At 41.6% G+C, this 19,089-nt stretch overlaps 1 protein-coding gene across 4 annotated transcripts in view; it reads right to left on the bottom strand.

Annotated features, from left to right (window-relative positions):
* Positions 1 to 19,089, bottom strand: part of SKA1 (spindle and kinetochore associated complex subunit 1) — a 52,361-nt gene that overhangs the window by 19,571 nt on the left and 13,701 nt on the right. For all 4 annotated transcript variants that reach the window (XM_038401985.2, XM_043514978.1, XM_043514979.1 and 1 more), the window contains 3 exons: positions 8,858 to 8,954; positions 4,438 to 4,562; positions 2,471 to 2,562 (listed from right to left, as the gene is read on the bottom strand). In XM_038401985.2, coding sequence (XP_038257913.1) covers positions 2,471 to 2,562; positions 4,438 to 4,562; positions 8,858 to 8,945 — 305 coding nt within the window. In that variant the 5' untranslated portion in view covers positions 8,946 to 8,954. The remainder of the gene's footprint in view (positions 1 to 2,470; positions 2,563 to 4,437; positions 4,563 to 8,857; positions 8,955 to 19,089) is intronic.

The following is a 19,089-nucleotide window of genomic DNA, read 5'->3' as shown; positions in this document are numbered from 1 at the left end:
GATGCAAATAAACTGAACCTCATGCAGCTACTGCGTAGTTCTCCTGGATGGGATCGGAAAAGCCACAGTCTCTCTGGGTGAACTTTACCAAACCCATGGTACTTTTTAAAAAATCTGCCCCACCAAGCTCCTCAGATCAATATCCTTAGGTAAAATCTGTTTCCCTTCTCCCCAGTGTTGTACTGCATGCCAGTCACTTGGCTGCCTCTGTTCTACACATTCCGGGCAGCAATATGAAGAGAATATGATTTATGTATTGTTTGCTATGTGCTATGGTATTCTGTGGAATTAAAGTTGCGAAGTAAACGTAAAAATAATCATTAAAATAAAGTCAAAGTGTTACATAATGAAAGACTGACTTGCAATTTTGGTCCCAGGGGCTAACAGTATGAGACAGTGGGCAAGCCACAGCACTCTATAATTATGTCCTGATGGTAGCAAAGGAGTATAATATCAGTGCAGCTGATGATCTGGTTTTGATGTCTCATTTAAAAGAAGGCATCCACCACAAAGATAACCCGCTGGAGTATTAGTTCAGATTGACTGAGGAGGATTAGTGTCACCTGCTGAATTAGCAATTAAATGCTCAAAAGCTTTGTTTACACAGGGTTAAGTTTGCCCAGTTCTGCCTTTTACCCTTCCAGAATGTAGACAATGGCTAAACTTAAACCTCTGGAAACCAGGAAACACAAAGTTAAAACAACACAATCTCATGAAGCTGGCAATAGCCACTGGGAATTGTTCAATAAGGATGGTGCAAAGGTTAAACTACCAAGTGAACAGATGAATTCACCACCTCTTGAGGTCTTCAAATCAAGTCTGGATGCTTTTCTGGAAGATACGCTTTAATCAAACACAGACTCAATACAGGAGTAATTGGATGAAATTCTATGGACTGTGTTATACCAAAGGTCAGACAGGTGATCTAATGGTGCCTCCTGGACATAAAATCTATAACAACTTAATAAGTAGACATGATGGACTAAAAGAACATGCCAATGTTTGCACTGTGTTCATCAGATTTGAACTGCAACATTTGTCTGCATGGACTCCAGCTTCATTGGGTGTAACTTCATTGAGTGGTGGAGTGATTGACTGGAGCAGCTTTGCAGAACAGTGACCATAATATGATGAGATATGCATGTGCAACTTATGGAATCAAGTATGCCACATTTCAGTGCTGGATTTTGTAGATTGTGTCAGTAGAAGTGCACAAGAGTATGTTCTTGTCATGGGGATTATCAGCAGTCTGGTGGCATACATGATAGTGGTCTTTGAAGCTTAGTGAGAGGTAAGTGAAGGCAATGTCTCAGACGGAATCCTGTGGGCAAGGCTGAAGGAGTAGAAACATTTAACAAGTCTGGGGTAGTTTGTGTGGAGCAGGTTCAACGGTTATATGTAGGTAGCTCCTACATCTGACCTAAACCCGAGTTTTGCCTGAGCAAAGAGAAGATGTTAGACTTTGCCCTACAGTGCTCATATGCAGAGCCTTGCGCGGATAAAAAATTTGTATCCGCATCCGATCCGCTATCCGCAAACGTGGTCCGTGGATATCCGCAGATTTGCAGGGCACTACTCATATGCTCTGTCCCCAAAATGTTCTGTAGCATCTGTTAGGCTAGTATTTGTGCTACTGGTGTGTTGGGGCATCTCTTAAAAAGGACAGAGTTAAGGTTGCATTACGGGGGGGTGATGCACACCTTAAACTCTTCATTTCCTGGTTTTCAGAGGTTTAAATTTAGCCACTCTCCATGTTCTGAAAGGGTATGAGGCAGTACTGGGCAACCTTAACTCTGCGGTAACAAAGTTTTGGGGGTATTTCATTTCCCTGGTTTAAAAAAAAAAAAAATTTATCAGCATCCCCATGTACCACAGCCCAGCTCTTCCTCACCACTGCCTCTGGCTCCTTGTTAACGATTACCCTTGCAACAGAATGTGAACACCTCCACTTTTCCTGCATCATCTTGTCTCCTGTGTCTATGCCTGCCCCTCACAGCCCAGTTTTCCCTTCTTAGACTTCCTCTCCCTGGAGAGGAATTGGAGAGAGGGTGCAGGAACAGTGATAAAACCTAAATCAAGTCAGTGCATACATTTTTAAAAGGGAAGGTCTCTAACCCCTTCCTTACAACTTCACTTTTCCTTGCACTGCGACAACAATCCCCCACATTCCCCAGTCCCAACTGCTCAGACTTCCCCACCACTGTTTGGACACTGTTCCACCTCTTGCAACATTCCCTCCATCATGCCCTTTTCTTTGACCACCCCCACAACTCTGGCGCTCTGAGCACTGCACAAATACACTATGTGGTAAGAAGCATTAGCCTCTAGATCTAACAGGAATGCTACTAATATATAGAACTTGACTGAATCCCAAAGATTTGCAGTTAATATCTAGTACTAGGAGCAGAGATATACAGATTTTTACACTGTCAGTGTCATCAGGAAATCTGCCTATTTGAGTAATACGTACCACTTTGGGATTGCTTTGGGCAGATGGGGAGGAATATTTTCACGGAGGTGCTGTGCTTCATTATAGTCCCTCTCAATAGACTCCTGCATTTCCTGAAAAGAAGAATATTGGACTCTTTCAGTATTTTTAGTTACCAAAAATGGGGCAATGGAAATGGTTCTGTTTACTACCTAGATGATGCGAGAATGACCCTTACAAATATGCCTTAATGTGATTAATGAACTTTGCTGTTTCTCCACTATAGACCCACACTCTAACTCCCCAGAAGCAATCAGTGGAGCCTAGAAATTCAACTGCTTTTCATTCTAAATAACTTGAGCCAGAGAAGCTAAGAGTGATCCAGTTACAGAGGGGGGGGAAAACCTAAAAAGAAGGTGGCCACTGTAGTGAATAAAAGTCTAGTTGCCACTAGCCAGAGGGAGAAGATAGGAAGAATAAAGCTAGCTGCCATTAAGAGTCAAAGAAGGAGCTCCAAGGACTTCTCATTAGCATGCAAAAGAAGCCAAACTTCTGAGGTGAGGGCACCAGTGAGGTCACACCCAAAGACTGACAGCTCTGAACATTTAGAATCAATTCTGCTCGTTTGTCATAATTTCATTATTGTTCCTGATTTTTTATTACTAAGGACAGTTTTATGCAAACAGGAGATTTGTTTCTGAAGCTTTGTCTCTTCCTGCTCTTTATTCCTCAACCTGAAGTTATAATTTTGTGTGACATGATTATTTCCACAGCAACTAATTGTTTTTAGAGAATTATATTCCTACCAACACTGCCAGCAACTCTCTTGTAAATAAGATTTCAGTTTCAATCACTTGATTGACATGACAGGATACCCAAGGGTTGTCAGACTTACTAAACCAATCTCAGGGCCTGGTGAAGTATGACAGAAAGGTACAGAAGTTTTACACAATGGATCTATTTTACATTACTATCTGGCTCTGATTTGGTGTCAGGCTGCCATTGTCTTTTCACATCCTAAAGTTTTTTTTCCTTACATGATTTCACCATTTCCTTTTATAAAGACAGGTTTCAGAGTAGCAGCTGTGTTAGTCTGTATCCGCAAAAAGAAAAGGAGTACTTGTGGCACCTTAGAGACTAACAAATTTATTTGAGCATAAACTTTTGTGAGCTACAGCTCACTTAATCAAATGCATCCGATGAAGTGAGCTGTAGCTCACAAAAGCTTATGCTCAAATAAATGTTAATCTCTAAGGTACCACAAGTCCTCCTTTTCTTTTTTCACCATTTCCTTGTAATTCTCCTGTAATTAAGTTTGACTATCACTGAAATTTAAGAAAAACAGAATGTGACAGTATTTTCATATTAGAACTACGCTCATTAGAGGAGATATGTAATAAGAGCAACACATTAAAAAGGTCACAGGAGGAGTCACAAACAAGTGAATACTCATGTATGAATTGTAGGACAAAGTTTATACAAATCATTTCATTGTCAAAACCCAGATAACAGTGCTAGCAAATAGTTGTAAAATGAAAGCATATTCTGGGCAACGACATACAAATGAGCACACAACTTGCCCCGTTGGCTTCAGAAATCCTGGCTTCAATAACGGTTTGAGCAGATAACATGGACAATTACGGACACACATTTCAGTTCAGATGCAGATTTCTTCTGCAGGAGAATAAGACTGCATGGGGCTAGCTGTGCCAGGAAGAAAGAAGAGTCCATTTCATAGGCAATATTTCCAGTCTGATGAGGGAAGAAAGGCCTGATCCCAAGCCCATTGGCTCAGTCCCAAAATGCAAAAACAATAGTGATCAATATTTTGTTGTTGCAATGACTGCATTATACTTCTCTGCTCAACTCACTTGCTATAACATTCTCATAACTCAAAGACATACCACCTAACGACCCAGAAAGGAACCATTCTGGACAGGTCTGAGAGATTCCTTTAAAGCTTCCCATTTTTATATTAGGATGCTACAAGCAGAACAAAATAAGATTACCTTCAGTGAATTCTTTAGTTTTTCTTGATGCTCAACTTCTATTTCCATTTTATTCAGGAGACCACTGAGGAGAAACATCTCATGCCCTATTTTACAGAGCACAGATTTCAAGGATGGCTCCTGACCTGTCAGACAGACAGACAGAGAGAGAGAGAGAGCGCATGCACGTAAAATTAAAAAAAACACCCACAAGTGCCTGGTTCACACTATACACATCTCCCATCTCTACCTCCAAAAATTTTCTGCATTCCTTCCCTACTCCCTGAAATTCCATATCATAGTTCCCAACCTTCTGGCAGAGAATGGAAGGCACTGTTCTCTTTGAAAAAGGGTTATTATTCTGTGGCCTAAAGTGCTCGGTGCCATCCTAGCAAAGGGGATGAGAGCTGGAAATAGAATGAGTTAGATCTCAGCAAAACATTAAAAAACACTACAAATCAATCAACCAATATCACACACACATATAAACCCGTGTTAAAAGAACACTACTAAAGTTGCAAAGTCAAGCACTCAAAAGTTATGAAATGCCAGAATTAAGGTTGCCTGAGCAATCTGAATTTGGCCCCCTTGTGCATATCCATTATGGTCCAGTCTATAATCAGATGATCACATACAGTAGAATCTCAGAGTTACGAACACCTCGGGAATGGAGGTTGTTTGTAATTCTGAAATGTTGGTAAATCTAAAAAAAAAAAAACACATTATAGTTGTTCTTTCAAAAGTTTACAACTGAACATTGACTTAATACAGCTTTGAAACTTTACTATGCAGAAAAAAAATGCTGCTTTTAACCATCTTAATTTAAATGAAACAAGCACAGAAAGTTTCCTTACCTTGTCAAATCTTTTTTTTTTAGTAGTTTACATTTAACACAATACAATATTGCATTTGTTTTTTGCTTTTGTCCCTGCTGCTGCTGCCTGATTTTGTGCTTCCGGTTCCAAATGAGATTTGTGGTTGACAATTTGTAATTCTGGTGTTCGTAACTCTGAGGTTCTACAGTACTATTTTTTCCACAGGACCCCTGCCTCATTCAGCACACAGGACGAACCCGCTCTGGGGACCAATCCAGATTGTGTAGTACAGTAATCTTGTCCCCAGTTTCCTTGCCCAGTTAGTTCTCCTGACTCCTCATCCAATCTGCCTCTCCGCTTTCCACTACTGGCTCCAAGTCCAAGTCTCCCTAATCAGGATCCTCATCCACTCTCAGTCTCTTTTCCCCACCCTCTCCCTAGGTCTTTATCCCAGTCTCCTTCCTCCGTGGCTCATTAGTCCAATCTCTTTGCCCGGACAGTTGCAGTTCTCCTGCCACAGCTCAGTTCCTTGTCAGATCTATCTCCCATCCACTCCAATACGGCTTCTTAGTCCCAGTCCCCCGGTCCATCCAGTCCCAGTCTCCCCCAGCTCTTCATCCAATCATAGTGTTTCTCCCCCAGCCAACTGGCTCCCAGTTTCCCACCCCATTTCCCTCACTGGTTCCCATCTCCTTGCTCAACCAGCCCTAGCCTCCTACCACCCACAGTTCCAGCATGCCTTCCCCACTCAGACTCCCAGTCTTCCTCCTCCCTCCAGTCCCAGTTCACCTCCCTATCTCAGTCTACTCTTTTGCCTTCCCCCTGGTATGGCTTTTGTTCCCTCTTTATTCGAATCAGACCACTCCCTCTTCCACACTGCCTGTGTCCCAGTAGGGCAGTCCTTGAGAACAAAAGAAAGTCAGGCTCCCTGTTCTCACTTTTAGTGTCCAGCTCCACCTCAGCCACTACAGGGAAAGTTTTGCTTTGCCCCTGCAGCCCTAGGCTAGAGCATGCTCAGTTACACTGTGGGGCTGGCACATGCAGTTTGGTCTCATGTGAGGGAATGAAGCATGCTCACTTGCTCTGTGGGAATGGCAAATGTGTGGTCTGATCAGTACTTGGAGCTGTGAGACGCCTGAACATGCTCAGTGAAGACAGCTTCTTCAGAGATTTAACTGCTACAATTGCATAAGTCATCACTGAGCACAGGCAAACTGCAATTTATCGAAGGCTTAGAATTTGTCCAAATGTGGGCATATTTTCATGGGGATGGCAAAAGACACATCCTTGCCACAAAGGCTGTCCTCCTGTTCCAGAACAGGGGGGCACTAGAGTTATTCAAAGAAAAGTTGGTCTAAAGAGTGTTTGAACATGAGGAAAACAATGTATTTTCCTCTAGCCTTGTTCTCAGATATTGAAATATTTGGGTCTGAAAATTCTCCCAAAAATTTCAGCTTGAGGCAGACACCCCACAGGAAAAATTCCAGCCCAAACAGTTAAAGCTTCACAGAGTTATTATAAGCAACTGAAAACAGGGTTTTACTATGGGAAGTGATGGGCAACCTTAACAACAGGCAGTACTACCAGCCCAGGCTATAATGTAACTATTTACATACAGAAAAAAGCCAAACAGTGAGATACAAATTTATCAATTAATGAATGGCTGATATTCCTAAATATAACTACTTATTTTGGTAGATTTTCTCTAGATAAAAGGAAAAGGGCTAGAATCATTATCATCTCCTATTGAAGAACATATTCAAGGCCTCTCTGTTCCAGCTTGGAGGTAGAAAAAATTCTGCTTAACTTCAACTCACGGCCAATTCTATGGTACTAAAGAATTAAAGTACTGCACTTTCTCACGCTAAAGAAAATAAAGTCCTATGTGAGACTTCCCTTCTTCCCACTCTCCAGCCCCCCCTCACCTTTCTCAACCTCCAACTCCCAGAGGTTCCTTCTCCTCACATTATAGGCAAGCTAAGGTCTTCCCCTCCTAAAAGATAATGGATCCTGAATCCTTCATACCTCTACAGATGTTGCCCAGACTATCTTCTACTCTTCATCTCTGAATTCAGTGAATGCACTGTCTACAACCACTGCCTTGAATTCCTCTCCTCCAACTCCATCCGTGCCCCTCTTGCCTCTGATGTCTCCACTCCACTGAAATTGCTTTCACTAAAGTTTCTAACAATCACTTCATGGCCACATTTCACCTCACCTCTAACATCTAGGATGGTGGAAAAACTAGTTTGACAGAAAGAGGTCAGATTTCTATCCATATACCTGTACTGTTTAAGGATGCTGGGTTTTGGGGTTTTTTTTGCTTTCTGTAACCATATGCAGTATTAACATTTTTAAAAAACCCACAGCACTAGAACTGCCCCTTCTGTTAGAAGTTTGACAGAGAAGCCAAGGACTTATTATGCACAGACAATTACTTACTCTTTTATGCCTACAGGTGATCTCCTGGGGGTTAGGGTAGATGCATTTTAGGTGGGGCAGTATGGGAAAGCTTACTGTGCCACTGGACATGCTGTATCTGTTCTGTGGATAAATCATCAGTCTTCTGTGGATAAATCATCTGCCAGACTAGATCCATTCACTTGCCCAGCTTCTGTTTGGTATCCCCTGTAGTTCCCTGCTATTGTTCCTTTGATTCCACACTCTTGTCCCTGCCTTTTTCTGGTTGCCCTCCATATTTTGTTGTCTTCTGTGTCTATTAAGCTCCACTCTTCTACTCAGAGAGCCCCAGCTCCTTCAGGTAGATAAAGTAGACTGGCATGTTACACAAACACTAAATTATTGCATTTCTCACAGAGAAACATGCAATTTGGTCTCATGTAGGAGCTTGGTTGGTTTCCTCAGATTTACACAGTACATTTCCAAAAGAGCAGTGCTGGGCAGGCTTGGGGGAGTGGAGGAGAGCTCTGGCCCAGTTAGCTGCCAGGCAGCGGCCCCTACTAAAGAGGGTCGAGAAGGTGCACAGGGCCAACGGGGAAGTGGCCCAGGGAAGATAGGCGGACAAGAGGGGAGCGAAGGAGGGCAGAGAGAGGCTGCTGCTAGAGGATCCCTGGGTCGGGACCCAGAGTAGTGGGTGGGCCTGGGGTCCCCCCCTTCCCCTCCTTGTACTGCACCTGGCCACAGAGGAGTGTGGCTGAGACAGATTGCAACTTGCCCCTGAGGTGAGGGGCTAGACTTTGGGGTTGTGGTTGGCCACTGAGGCAGGTGCAAGATGAAGGACTATTGTTATCCCCCCCAAGAAGGGGGTGAAAATGGAGTAGGGGACACTGCTGGATGGCAGTGTCCTGAAGGGAATGCTGCTGAGCGGGAAGCAACAAGGGTCCCAAACCAGCAGAGCAGACAATGGGCAAGACACCACACGCAGAGGGTGCTCCACAGCTGATGAGCTAATTCCCAAAGCAACCAGCAGGAGGTGCCAGCAGTGGTGAGTCGTGACCCCGTTGCATCAACAAAAATTATCCCACAGTTGTACATAATAGTAAAATAGCATCTTGAGATGAGCATTTAGATCTTCAATTCTTGATGGAAAATCCTTTACTAAATATAATTCACATACCCAGTGATATACTCCCCTGAATATAAAAACATGTACTGAGCTCTCTTACCCATGTTTCTTAACTGAAGAGTCTTTTTGATAGTTGAAATCTTTGTGTTGATGTGGCAGCATAAATCTTCCAAATCTGAAGAGGCCATATTCCACTACTACAAAACAAAAAACCTCATTGGTACATTTAAGATATTCACATTATAAGTACAAGCTTTTTTGACGAACTTTGTGCTGTGTATGGCCCCAAGTGCAACCGGTTGACCCCTCTATGCCTAATGACAATGGACAGCAATCGACAAAAGGGATATACTTAACCGGTGGACGGAACACTTCAATTCGCTTCCTAATCACCCTTCCATATTTCTGAGGAAGCAATTAATGCTCTTCAAGAACACTGACTAAAAGAATCTGCATTAGCCTCTACCTTATATGAGACCATAACAGCAATCAAGCAGATGTCACAAGGGAAAAACACCTGGAATGGATGGCATTCTAGCAGAGATCTATAAGCAGGGTAGCTACCATACTACAAGGCACCTCACATTGCTCTTCTGCATTATCTGGGAGCAGAAGTCAGTGCCAGAGGATTTCAAGGATGCCAGCATTGTCTACCTCTAGAACACTAGTTCTCAACAGGGTGGATTTGATTTAAATCAAATTGATTTAAATCACTAGTCAGGAAGACTCTATTTAATCATGGATTTCTACATAAAAGTACATTCTTGTTGCTTGGTATAACCTTAATACATATTCTTCACAACTCAGATGTAGGTTTCATTTTTTAGAAAGTACACACTATACATTTTTAAAGTGATTTATTTCAAACTTTTCAGATTAGTTTTACAGCTATATCAGAAAATGAATGATTGTTTGGTTATTTCATTTACCAAAGGTAATTGAAGCAGATAGTTCACAATGACTTCATAAATATCTCCAATTCAACAGGTTAATCATTAATATTTGGACGATTTTCTTGCTATGCTGTATTAGGAGGAGATGATCACCAGACAAATAGTTAAATTGTTTTATTTAACTATTTCTCGCCTCTATATATTTATTAATTTTAAAACATTTTTGCTGTTAACAAGCATGTTATCTCTGGGGACACAAATCCAGTTTGAGATCTGTAAAACTAAGCATCTGTCAGGGTTCACTCTGAACTCTGGGATACAGATGTGGGGACCTGCATGAAAGACCCCCGAAGTTTATTTCTACCAGCTTAGGTTAAAAACTTCCCCAAGGCACAAATCCTTCCTTGTCCTTAGATGGGTACTGCTGCCACCACCAAGTGAGTTAGACAAAGATTCAGGAAAAGGACTACTTGGAGTTCCTATTCCCCTAAAATATCCTCCCCCAAACCCCTTCACCCCCTTTCCTGGGGAGGCTTGAGAGTAATCTACCAACCAAACAGGTAAACCAGGTGAGCACAGACCAGACCCTTGTTTTTTAGGACCCTAAAAACCAATCAGATTCTTAAAAAACAGAACTTTATTATAAAGAAAAAAAGTAAAGGACCACCTCTGTAAAATCAGGATGGAAGGTAATTTTACAGGGTAATATTTAAAACACAGAGGATTTCCCCTCTAGGCAAAACTTCAAAGTTACAAAAAACAGGGATAAAGCTCCCTCTTAGCACAGAGAAAATTCACAAGCTAAAACGAAAGAGATTTCATTTCATTGCTATTACTTACTATTTCTGTAGGTTTAGATGTATCATTCAGTAGGAGCTGGCTTACTTGTTTGGTCTCTCTCTTTGTCTCCAAAGAGCACCCAAAAGTCCAAAACAAAAACCTTTCTCCACAGATATGAAAGTATCTTCTCCCCTTATTGGTCCTTTTGGTCAGGTGCAAACCAGGTTATCTGATCTTCTTAACCCTTTACAGGTAAAGGAGAAATTTTATGCTACCCGAAGCTGTATGTTTATGACAGCATCACTGATATCTTCTAGACCAGGGGTGGGCAAACTATGGGCTGGGGGTTGCATCCATTCCTCCAGATGTTTTAATCTGTCCCTCTAACTCCCACCAGGGAGTGGGGTCTGGGGCTTGCCCCACTCCGTGTGACTCCTAGAAGCAGCAGCATGTCCCCACTCTGGCTCCTACACATAGGGGCAGCCAGGAGGCTCTGCACGCTGCCCCCACCCCAGGCGCCACCCCCAAAGCTCCCACTGGCGAGGAAGACTTCTCCATGTTCTCCCAATGGGAGCTATGTGGTGGTGCCTGTGGATGGGGAAGTGTGCAGAGCTGCCTGGCCACGCCTCCGCATAGGAGCCGGAGAGAGGACATGTTGCGGCTTCTGGGAGCTGCTTGAGGTAAGCACCTTATGGAGCCTGCACCCCTGACCACCTCCCGTGCCCCAATCACCTGCTCCAGCTTTGATTCCCCTCCCGCCCTCTGAACCCCTCCATCCCAGCCCAGAGCACCCTCCTTCCACCCCCTCATCCCCAGCCCCACCCTAAAGCCTGCACCCCCAGCCATAGCTCCCACCCCCTCCTGAATCCCAACCCCTAATTTCATGAGGGTTCATGGCCCGCCATACAATTTCCATACCCAGATGTGGACCTCGGGCCAAAATGTTTGCCCACCCCAGTTCTTGACTGAGCACTGATAGAAAGATTAACCTAAAACTATATAGAAGTCCCTGGAATCCCATAAGATTGGGTCCCTAATCCATGAACTATTGGAACTCATTTACAAAACTTTTCTTAAACATTACATGATATATTGTCTCATGCTATGGAATTAAAATTTATAATCCCTATTCCATGATGAGATATCTTTGAGCTATAATGTATATCTATCTTTAATCAGATTATTTTTTGGATAAAATGCTTTTTTGGGGGGGGGGGGGAAAGCAATTTAAATTTAAAAAAAATATTTTAAAAGATTTTTTTATCCATTTTTTTTGGTTCTCAATCTATTTACCATTGTAGGCCGCATATGTGGCTCTCTCTGTGCTGTATGGACCTCATCCACATAATATATATATACTACCTGTATAGCCCTGAGGATGTCACATGGGCCACAGCTATGTGCTGATTGGGCCACAAGTGGCCTGTGGGCTGAGAACCACTGATCTATAAAAGATAAGATGCTAGGACAACTCTCTGTTGCTGGGAAAATTCTTGCACAGGTCATTTTGGATAGACTTAACACCTATCTTGTGGAAACCATCCTCCCAGATTCTCAATGTGGATTTCAGTCTGGAAGGAGCACTATAGACATGATCTTCACAGCCTCTTGGCTTCAGGAAAAATGCTGGGAGCAGAACCATGGCCTTTAAATAGATTCATAGATACTAAGGTCAGAAGGGACCATTCTGATCATCTAGTCCGACCTCCTGCACAGCGCAGGCCACAGAATCTCACCCACCCACTCCAATAGCTCAGACATGGGTGAGGTTTTTCATAGAAGTCCTTAAATCATGGTTCAAAGACTTCAAGGAGCAGAGAAGCCTCCCTCAAGTCAACCATGCCCCAGGCTACAGAGGAAGGCGAAAAACCTCCAGGGCCTCTCCAATCTGCCCTGGAGGAAAATTCCTTCCCAACCCCAAATATGGCAAGCAGCTACACCCTGAGCATATGGGCAAGATTCACCAGCCACATACCCAGGAAAGAATTTTCTATAGTAACTCAGATCCCATCCATCTAATATCCCATCTCAGGGGACTTGGCCTATTTACCCTGAATATTTAAAGATCAATTACTTACCAAAATCCCATTATCCCATCATACCATCTCCTCCATAAACTTATCGAGTAGAATCTTAAAGCCAGATAGATCTTTTGCCCCCACTGCTTCCCTTGGAAGGTTATTCCAAAACTTCACTCCTCTGATGGTTAAAAACCTTCGTCTGATTTCAAGTCTAAACTTCCTGGTGGCCAGTTTATACCCATTTGTTCTTGTGTCCACATTGGTGCTGAGCTGAAATAATTCCTCTCCCTCTCCTGTATTTATGTCTCTGATATATTTATAGAGAGCAATCATATCTCCCCTCAACCTTCTTTTAGTTAGGCTAAACAAGCCAAGCTCCTTAAGTCTCCTTTCATAAGACAAGTTTTCCATTCCTCGGATCATCCTAGTAGCCCTTCTCTGTACCTGCTCCAGTTTGAATTCATCCTTTTTAAACATGGGAGACCAGAATTGCACACAGTATTCTAGGTGAGGTCTCACCAGTGCCTTGTATAACGGTACTAAAACCTCCTTATCCCTACTGGAAATGCCTCTCCTGATGCATCCCAAAACCGCATTAGCTTTTTTCACAGCCATATCACATTGGCAGCTCATGATCATCCTATGATCAACCAATACTCCAAGGTCCTTCTCCTCTTCCGTTACTTCTAATTGATGCATCCCCAACTTACAACTAAAATTCTTGTTGTTAATCCCTAAATGCATAACCTTACACTTCTCACTATTAAATTTCATCCTATTACTATTACTCCAGTTTACAAGGTTATCCAGATCCTCCTGTATAATATCCCGATCCTTCTCCGAATTGGCAATACCTCCCAGCTTTGTATCATCTGCAAACTTTATTAGCACACTCCCATTTTTTGTGCCAAGGTCAGTAATAAAAAGATTAAATAAAATTGGTCCCAAAACCGATCCCTGAGGAACTCCACTGGTAACCTCCCTCCAACCTGACAGTTCGCCTTTCAGTAGGACCCGTTGCAGTCTCCCCTTTAACCAATTCCTTATCCACCTTTTGATGTTCATATTGATCCCCATCTTCTCCAATTTAACTAATAATTCCCCATGTGGCACGGTATCAAATGCCTTACTGAAATCTAGGTAAATTAGATCCACTGCATTTCCTTTATCTAAAATCTGTTACCTTTTCAAAAAAGGAGATTAGGTTGGTTTGGCACGATCTACCTTTTGTAAAACCATGTTGTATTTTGTCCCATTTACCATTGACTTCAATGTCCTTAACTAATTTCTCCAAAATTTTTTCCAGAACCTTGCATATGGTGTTCATTGACTAAACTAAAGCTTTTGGAGAGATTCTGAAAACTTCTGTTCATCTTTGGATGTCTTGCAAAGTTTTTCTTTCAGTCCTTCCATGTTGAGATGATGGCTGGAGATATGGAAAATGGTGAGATATCAAACCCCTTCTCGGTGCCCAATGACCTCAAACAAGGTTGCATGCGAGTTCCACACTCCTTTCCAACCCTTTTTTTCACAATGCCTATGGATGTATTTCATGACATTGACAATATTTATCCAGTTCCACACTGATGGGAAGCTGTTCAATCTGTAACGCTTCTGTGCTCGCACGACAATGGAATATTTACTAATTAAGGAGCTTTTATTTGCTGATGAGTGTGCGTTGCTTGCTCACTAAATTGATGACATTCAAGTTATAACTCATCACTTTGCTTGTGTAATCAATTTGTTTTGCAATCAGCCTAAAAAAAACCTCAAGTACTGTACCAACCTGTGCCAAGGGGATGCTCATATCTACCTTATTATTAAGATTAACAAAGCTCCTCTCAAGTTCATGGAGAAGCTTTGCTACCAAGGGAATATGCTGTCACAGAATGCCACAATTGATGATGAGATTACCTATCCCCTTGTAACTGAGAATACCAAATTCAGGACAAACTGCTGAGAAAGGGCAGATACTCCAAAACTCATTTATATTCTCCTATAAAATATACCAAACCAGCAACAAAAGTAAACTTCTTGTTAGTCAGTGTGGTGAAACAGAAGTCAGAAAAGCAGTTTCCTTAGATATTCCAGTCCTTTTATCACCACCAAAAACACTAGACTTAAAGATGAGGGGTTCTTTAAAACCAATTTCATCAAATAAAAGGTTCTTCTGAGTGAAAAGGACCAGTCACACACCCAGGTCAATATATAACTCAGCTCTTACCCAGTAATTATGCTGTTGCCAGTCCTTTAGTATCTAAAAATCTAAAGGTTTACTGACAGAAAAGAGTTAAAATTGGTTAAAAGAATCAAATACATACAATAATTGCAAAGTTCTTGGTTCAGGCTTGTAGCAGTGATGGAATAAACTGCTGGTTTAAGTCAAGTCTCTCTCACTGCTTCCAAATCATTGGAAGGTCCTCAGTCCCTTGGTTAGAATGCTTCTATTAGCATAAGTTCATAGTCCAGAGGTTTGACCAGGAAAGAGGAAAAATTGAGATGTTTCCAGCGTCTTTTATAGCTTCTTCCATGTGGAGGGAAATCCATAGTTTCAAACAATGCCCTCAGCACAGTTAGTGGAAAATTACAGGTAACAAGATGGTGTTTGGAGTCACATGGGCAAGTCACACGTCCATGCATGATTTTGCTTAGTCACAGCAGGAAAGTCCATTAAGTGTATATTGGGGTCTCCCATGGTCCATTTTGAGTTAAGTGTTCCTTGATGAGCCACTTATTTTGAATAGTCCCTTCAAGATGTGCAGGCTAAATACCTTGTGGGTGTTACCCCAGGAGCAAACATATTTGAAATACAGGTATAGAGCCAATGCCCATAACTTCAAATACAAAAATGATACCTGCATACAAATAGCACAATCATCTTCAGAAAATCATAACCTTTCCATAAATGCCTTACTTGACATAATTTGTACAAGATTTGTTGCAATTATATAACAGTGATAGCAACAATGATCTACATGGTCATATTTAATCAGTCACACACACACATCCAAGGCCAGCTCCGCGTCTGGAATGCTGCCACACCACCGATAGAATGATAGGGGGATCAATATAAGCATGAAGCTAAATTTTTATTCTTTTTCCAACACTTCTATATGGTTGTGAGATGTGAATAACATATGACAAGTTCATATGTGCTGTCTTTAGTCTGTTTGCAGGGTCAAATGGTAGAACAAGATTTCCAATACCAAAATTCTTAATGTTGGATATCTAGCATTCAAAGCATGCTCATAAAAGTTCAGCTATGTTGGTCCAGGCATCTTGTTCACGTGGTCAATTTGAGCACACACAAGCACATTTATGGTCCGCTAAAGCAAGGCACCCATTTTCATGCTGGCCAGTACAAACAATATAAAGTATCAGGGGGTAGCTGTGTTAGTCTGTATCCACAAAAACAACAAGGAGTCTGATGGCACCTTTAAAGACTAACAGATTTATTTGGGCATAAGCTTTCATGGGTAAAACACCACTTCAGATGCATGGATTGAAAATTACAGATGCAGGCATTATATAATGACACATGAAGGGAAGGGAGTTACCTCACAAGTGGAGAACCAGTGAAAACTTGTGTAACTTCTGTAATTTTCACTCCATGCATCTGAAGAAGTGGTGTTTCACTGGTTCTCCACTTGTAAAATAACTCCCTTCCCTTCATGTGTCATTATATAATGCCTCCATCTGTAATTTTCACTCCATGCATCTGAAGAAGTGGTGTTTTACCCACAAACTTTATGCCCAAACAATATAAAAACACACTGAAGTCAAACTTGAAAGCATGTCCAGCTCACCCCAGCACTGGGAGGCAACATCCCATGGATGGCAAAGTGGCAGAAGGTGTCATGTCACCACTAACTGCTTTGAAGCAAGGCACATTAACACTATGTGAAAAACGTGATCAGCACAAAACAAGTATGCTACAGACTGCAATGGTCATGGACAGTCTTGTCTGTCCCACATATAACTGTTTCCAGTTCTCACATTGGTCTGACCTCACATATACATGTTCACCAATGGCATTTGCTGAATCCTCATATGTTAACAAGTACTAGTTCTGCAAATAAAATTTAAAATGTACACTGCTTAGACAAAAATGTAAGGGAATTTCACCTAGCTTTTCCTGAAGCAGCAGACATAGTAAACGCTAGTTAGTTGAGCAAACTGAAAGCAGGGCAGGGAGTATACTGAGGTAGGTGGTAAACTAGAGAAATCTCTGTGCTTGAACTTTACAGATAAAATACTAGTATTAGTCCTTAGATTTATGGGATTGTATTGGCTCCCTCTAGTGGTTAACTAGAACTGAAAATTATGGGTTTGGTGTGGTTGTTTTTATAACTCGCACTAGTGCAGGGGTTCTCAAACTTGGGGGGGTCGGGACCCCTTAGGGGGTCATGAGGTTATTATTGGCGGGGGTCGCAAGTTGTCAGCCTCCACCCCAAACCCTCTTTTGCCTCCAGCATTTATAATGGTGTTAATAAATTAAAAACACTCTAATATATTTAGGGGGAAATCGCACTTGGAGGCTTGCTATGCATACAGGATCACCAGTACAAAAGTTTAAGAACCACTGCATTAGTGCATAGGTTGGCCAAACATGCATGATACTTGGCAGAGCTGTATAGCTACTCGTATTATGCTCACACATTTGAAAAGTCTTTCACACATTTTACCAATTCTGTGGCAATGTCACACGCATATAAGAGACAGCTTATTTAAGAAAATTCAGACAGGAAAATCTTAGACCCTATATTCCCAGTCAAAAAACTTAGAGGAGTTAAACTTGTAAATATTTTTAAGGGGGGGGGGGGGGAAATCAATAAAATCCCTTGGGGTTTAAGAAACACAAATGCTTGAGAGCCAGGATTCATTGTGTGAGGAGGGGTTCCTAAAGCATAATGGATAGCATGCACACGTTGAAACTCTGCAGTTTTAAAAACGTACATATCAACCACTTTTAATAACTACAAAATTCTCCTACTTATCCTTCAAGTAGCCAAAGGCATTACTCCTCACCAAGGACGACAACACACATACACAAATTTGGAGTTTCTAGTCTAAACTATTTTGTATATTACAAGTCAAAAAATTATTTCTCCAAACACGTTCATCTTTTTAAACCCACATCTCTCAAACGCATTGCCCAATTTACCTCAAACTTTCCTGGTGGTGGGAGGGGAGAAAATCTATCCTGCCATAAAATCAAACGTGAAATTTCAGGTAGATTGGTTATGACTAAGCCAAAGAAACAAAGGGAATTGGTGAAAGTGACAGAAAAATCTATAGTGTAGACATGGCCTTTGGATTTACTGACTCAGTCTTATGGTCAGTCTGTTCAAACGCAGTTATCTATTCTGACACACCAAAACCCTATTTAAAAGGGAGGAAGCAGCTGTTAGAGCATTAACAATGAGGGGCCCTGAACTTTGGAATTCACATCTCCCCTTGATCCAAAGGACCCCAATTCTGTCAATCTTCATGGCACACCACTATGCTCACTGCCTCCCTCGGGTTTTTAGCTAGGGAGTGGTGTGCTTAAGACTGGGATGTCTCAAAAATTGGCATTTACATAGACTGATGAAAGGAATAAAACTCTGAAAATATATTTAGAATAGAATTAGAAGACACAGACACCATGCAAGATATACAATAGAATAGTTACTCCTATGCAACTAAATCTCTCCCCATGAGTATCTGGAACATATTGCTAATTACACCTAGTTATTTCTATTGGACTTGCTTCCTGTTTTCTCACAAAACCTTTTACTATATATCCATTCTTGCTGACACTGAATATGCAATCATTCCTAGAATATATATTCTTAATGAATGCCTATTTATTCTGCCTCAAATCCCATATGCTCTTCTTAGCCTTTTGAATGCCACAGTCAAAACGGCCAACTTTACACATATTAAAGCAATGAGTGGTGGTTGTGAATTAAGATTAAGGCCAAATCACACTATTTCTTCAGGCTAAACTTCCGCTGAAGGTACACTGGGGCCCTAAATAAAAATTACATTTGGAAGTGATTCAAGGTTTATTTTCCATACCTAGACTTATTCGGATAATGATCCTAATAAGATTCAGAATGCACCTGGCTCCTCTGTCAATGTCCCACACTTGTTCCCAGTTCCAGCAGCACTGACCCCATTGACATCACACTGTGTCAAGTTTTTTTTTTAATTATTATTAAAAGTTGTCATTTTAACGTCTACTGTAGTCAAGACAGGTTTCAGAGTAGCAGCCGTGTTAGTCTGTATTCGCAAAAAGAAAAGGAGTACTTGTGGCACCTTAGAGACTAACAAATTTATTAGAGCATAAGCTTTCGTGAGCTACAGCTCACTTCATCCGATGAAGTGAGCTGTAGCTCACGAAAGCTTATGCTCTAATAAATTTGTTAGTCTCTAAGGTGCCACAAGTACTCCTTTTCTTTTTGTAGTCAAGACAGTTAGGGCTATATCCTATGTTCTCAACCTACCCCAAAGCTCCCAGTTTTAGACAGTCAAATAACTCTTAAGTGGACCTTCGCACTTAAATAGCTAAATGCTTTCCCATTTCCTTTGCCAATATACCACTTGTAAGAAAGTAGCATGACTATTTTGGAGTACAGATTTAAGTTTTTGAT

Source organism: Dermochelys coriacea, chromosome 5 (assembly GCF_009764565.3).
Source record: "Dermochelys coriacea isolate rDerCor1 chromosome 5, rDerCor1.pri.v4, whole genome shotgun sequence".
NCBI classification, from domain to species: Eukaryota; Metazoa; Chordata; order Testudines; family Dermochelyidae; genus Dermochelys; species Dermochelys coriacea.
The sequence above is the reverse complement of the archived record's forward strand: the minus strand, read 5'-3'. Positions and strand labels throughout refer to the sequence as shown.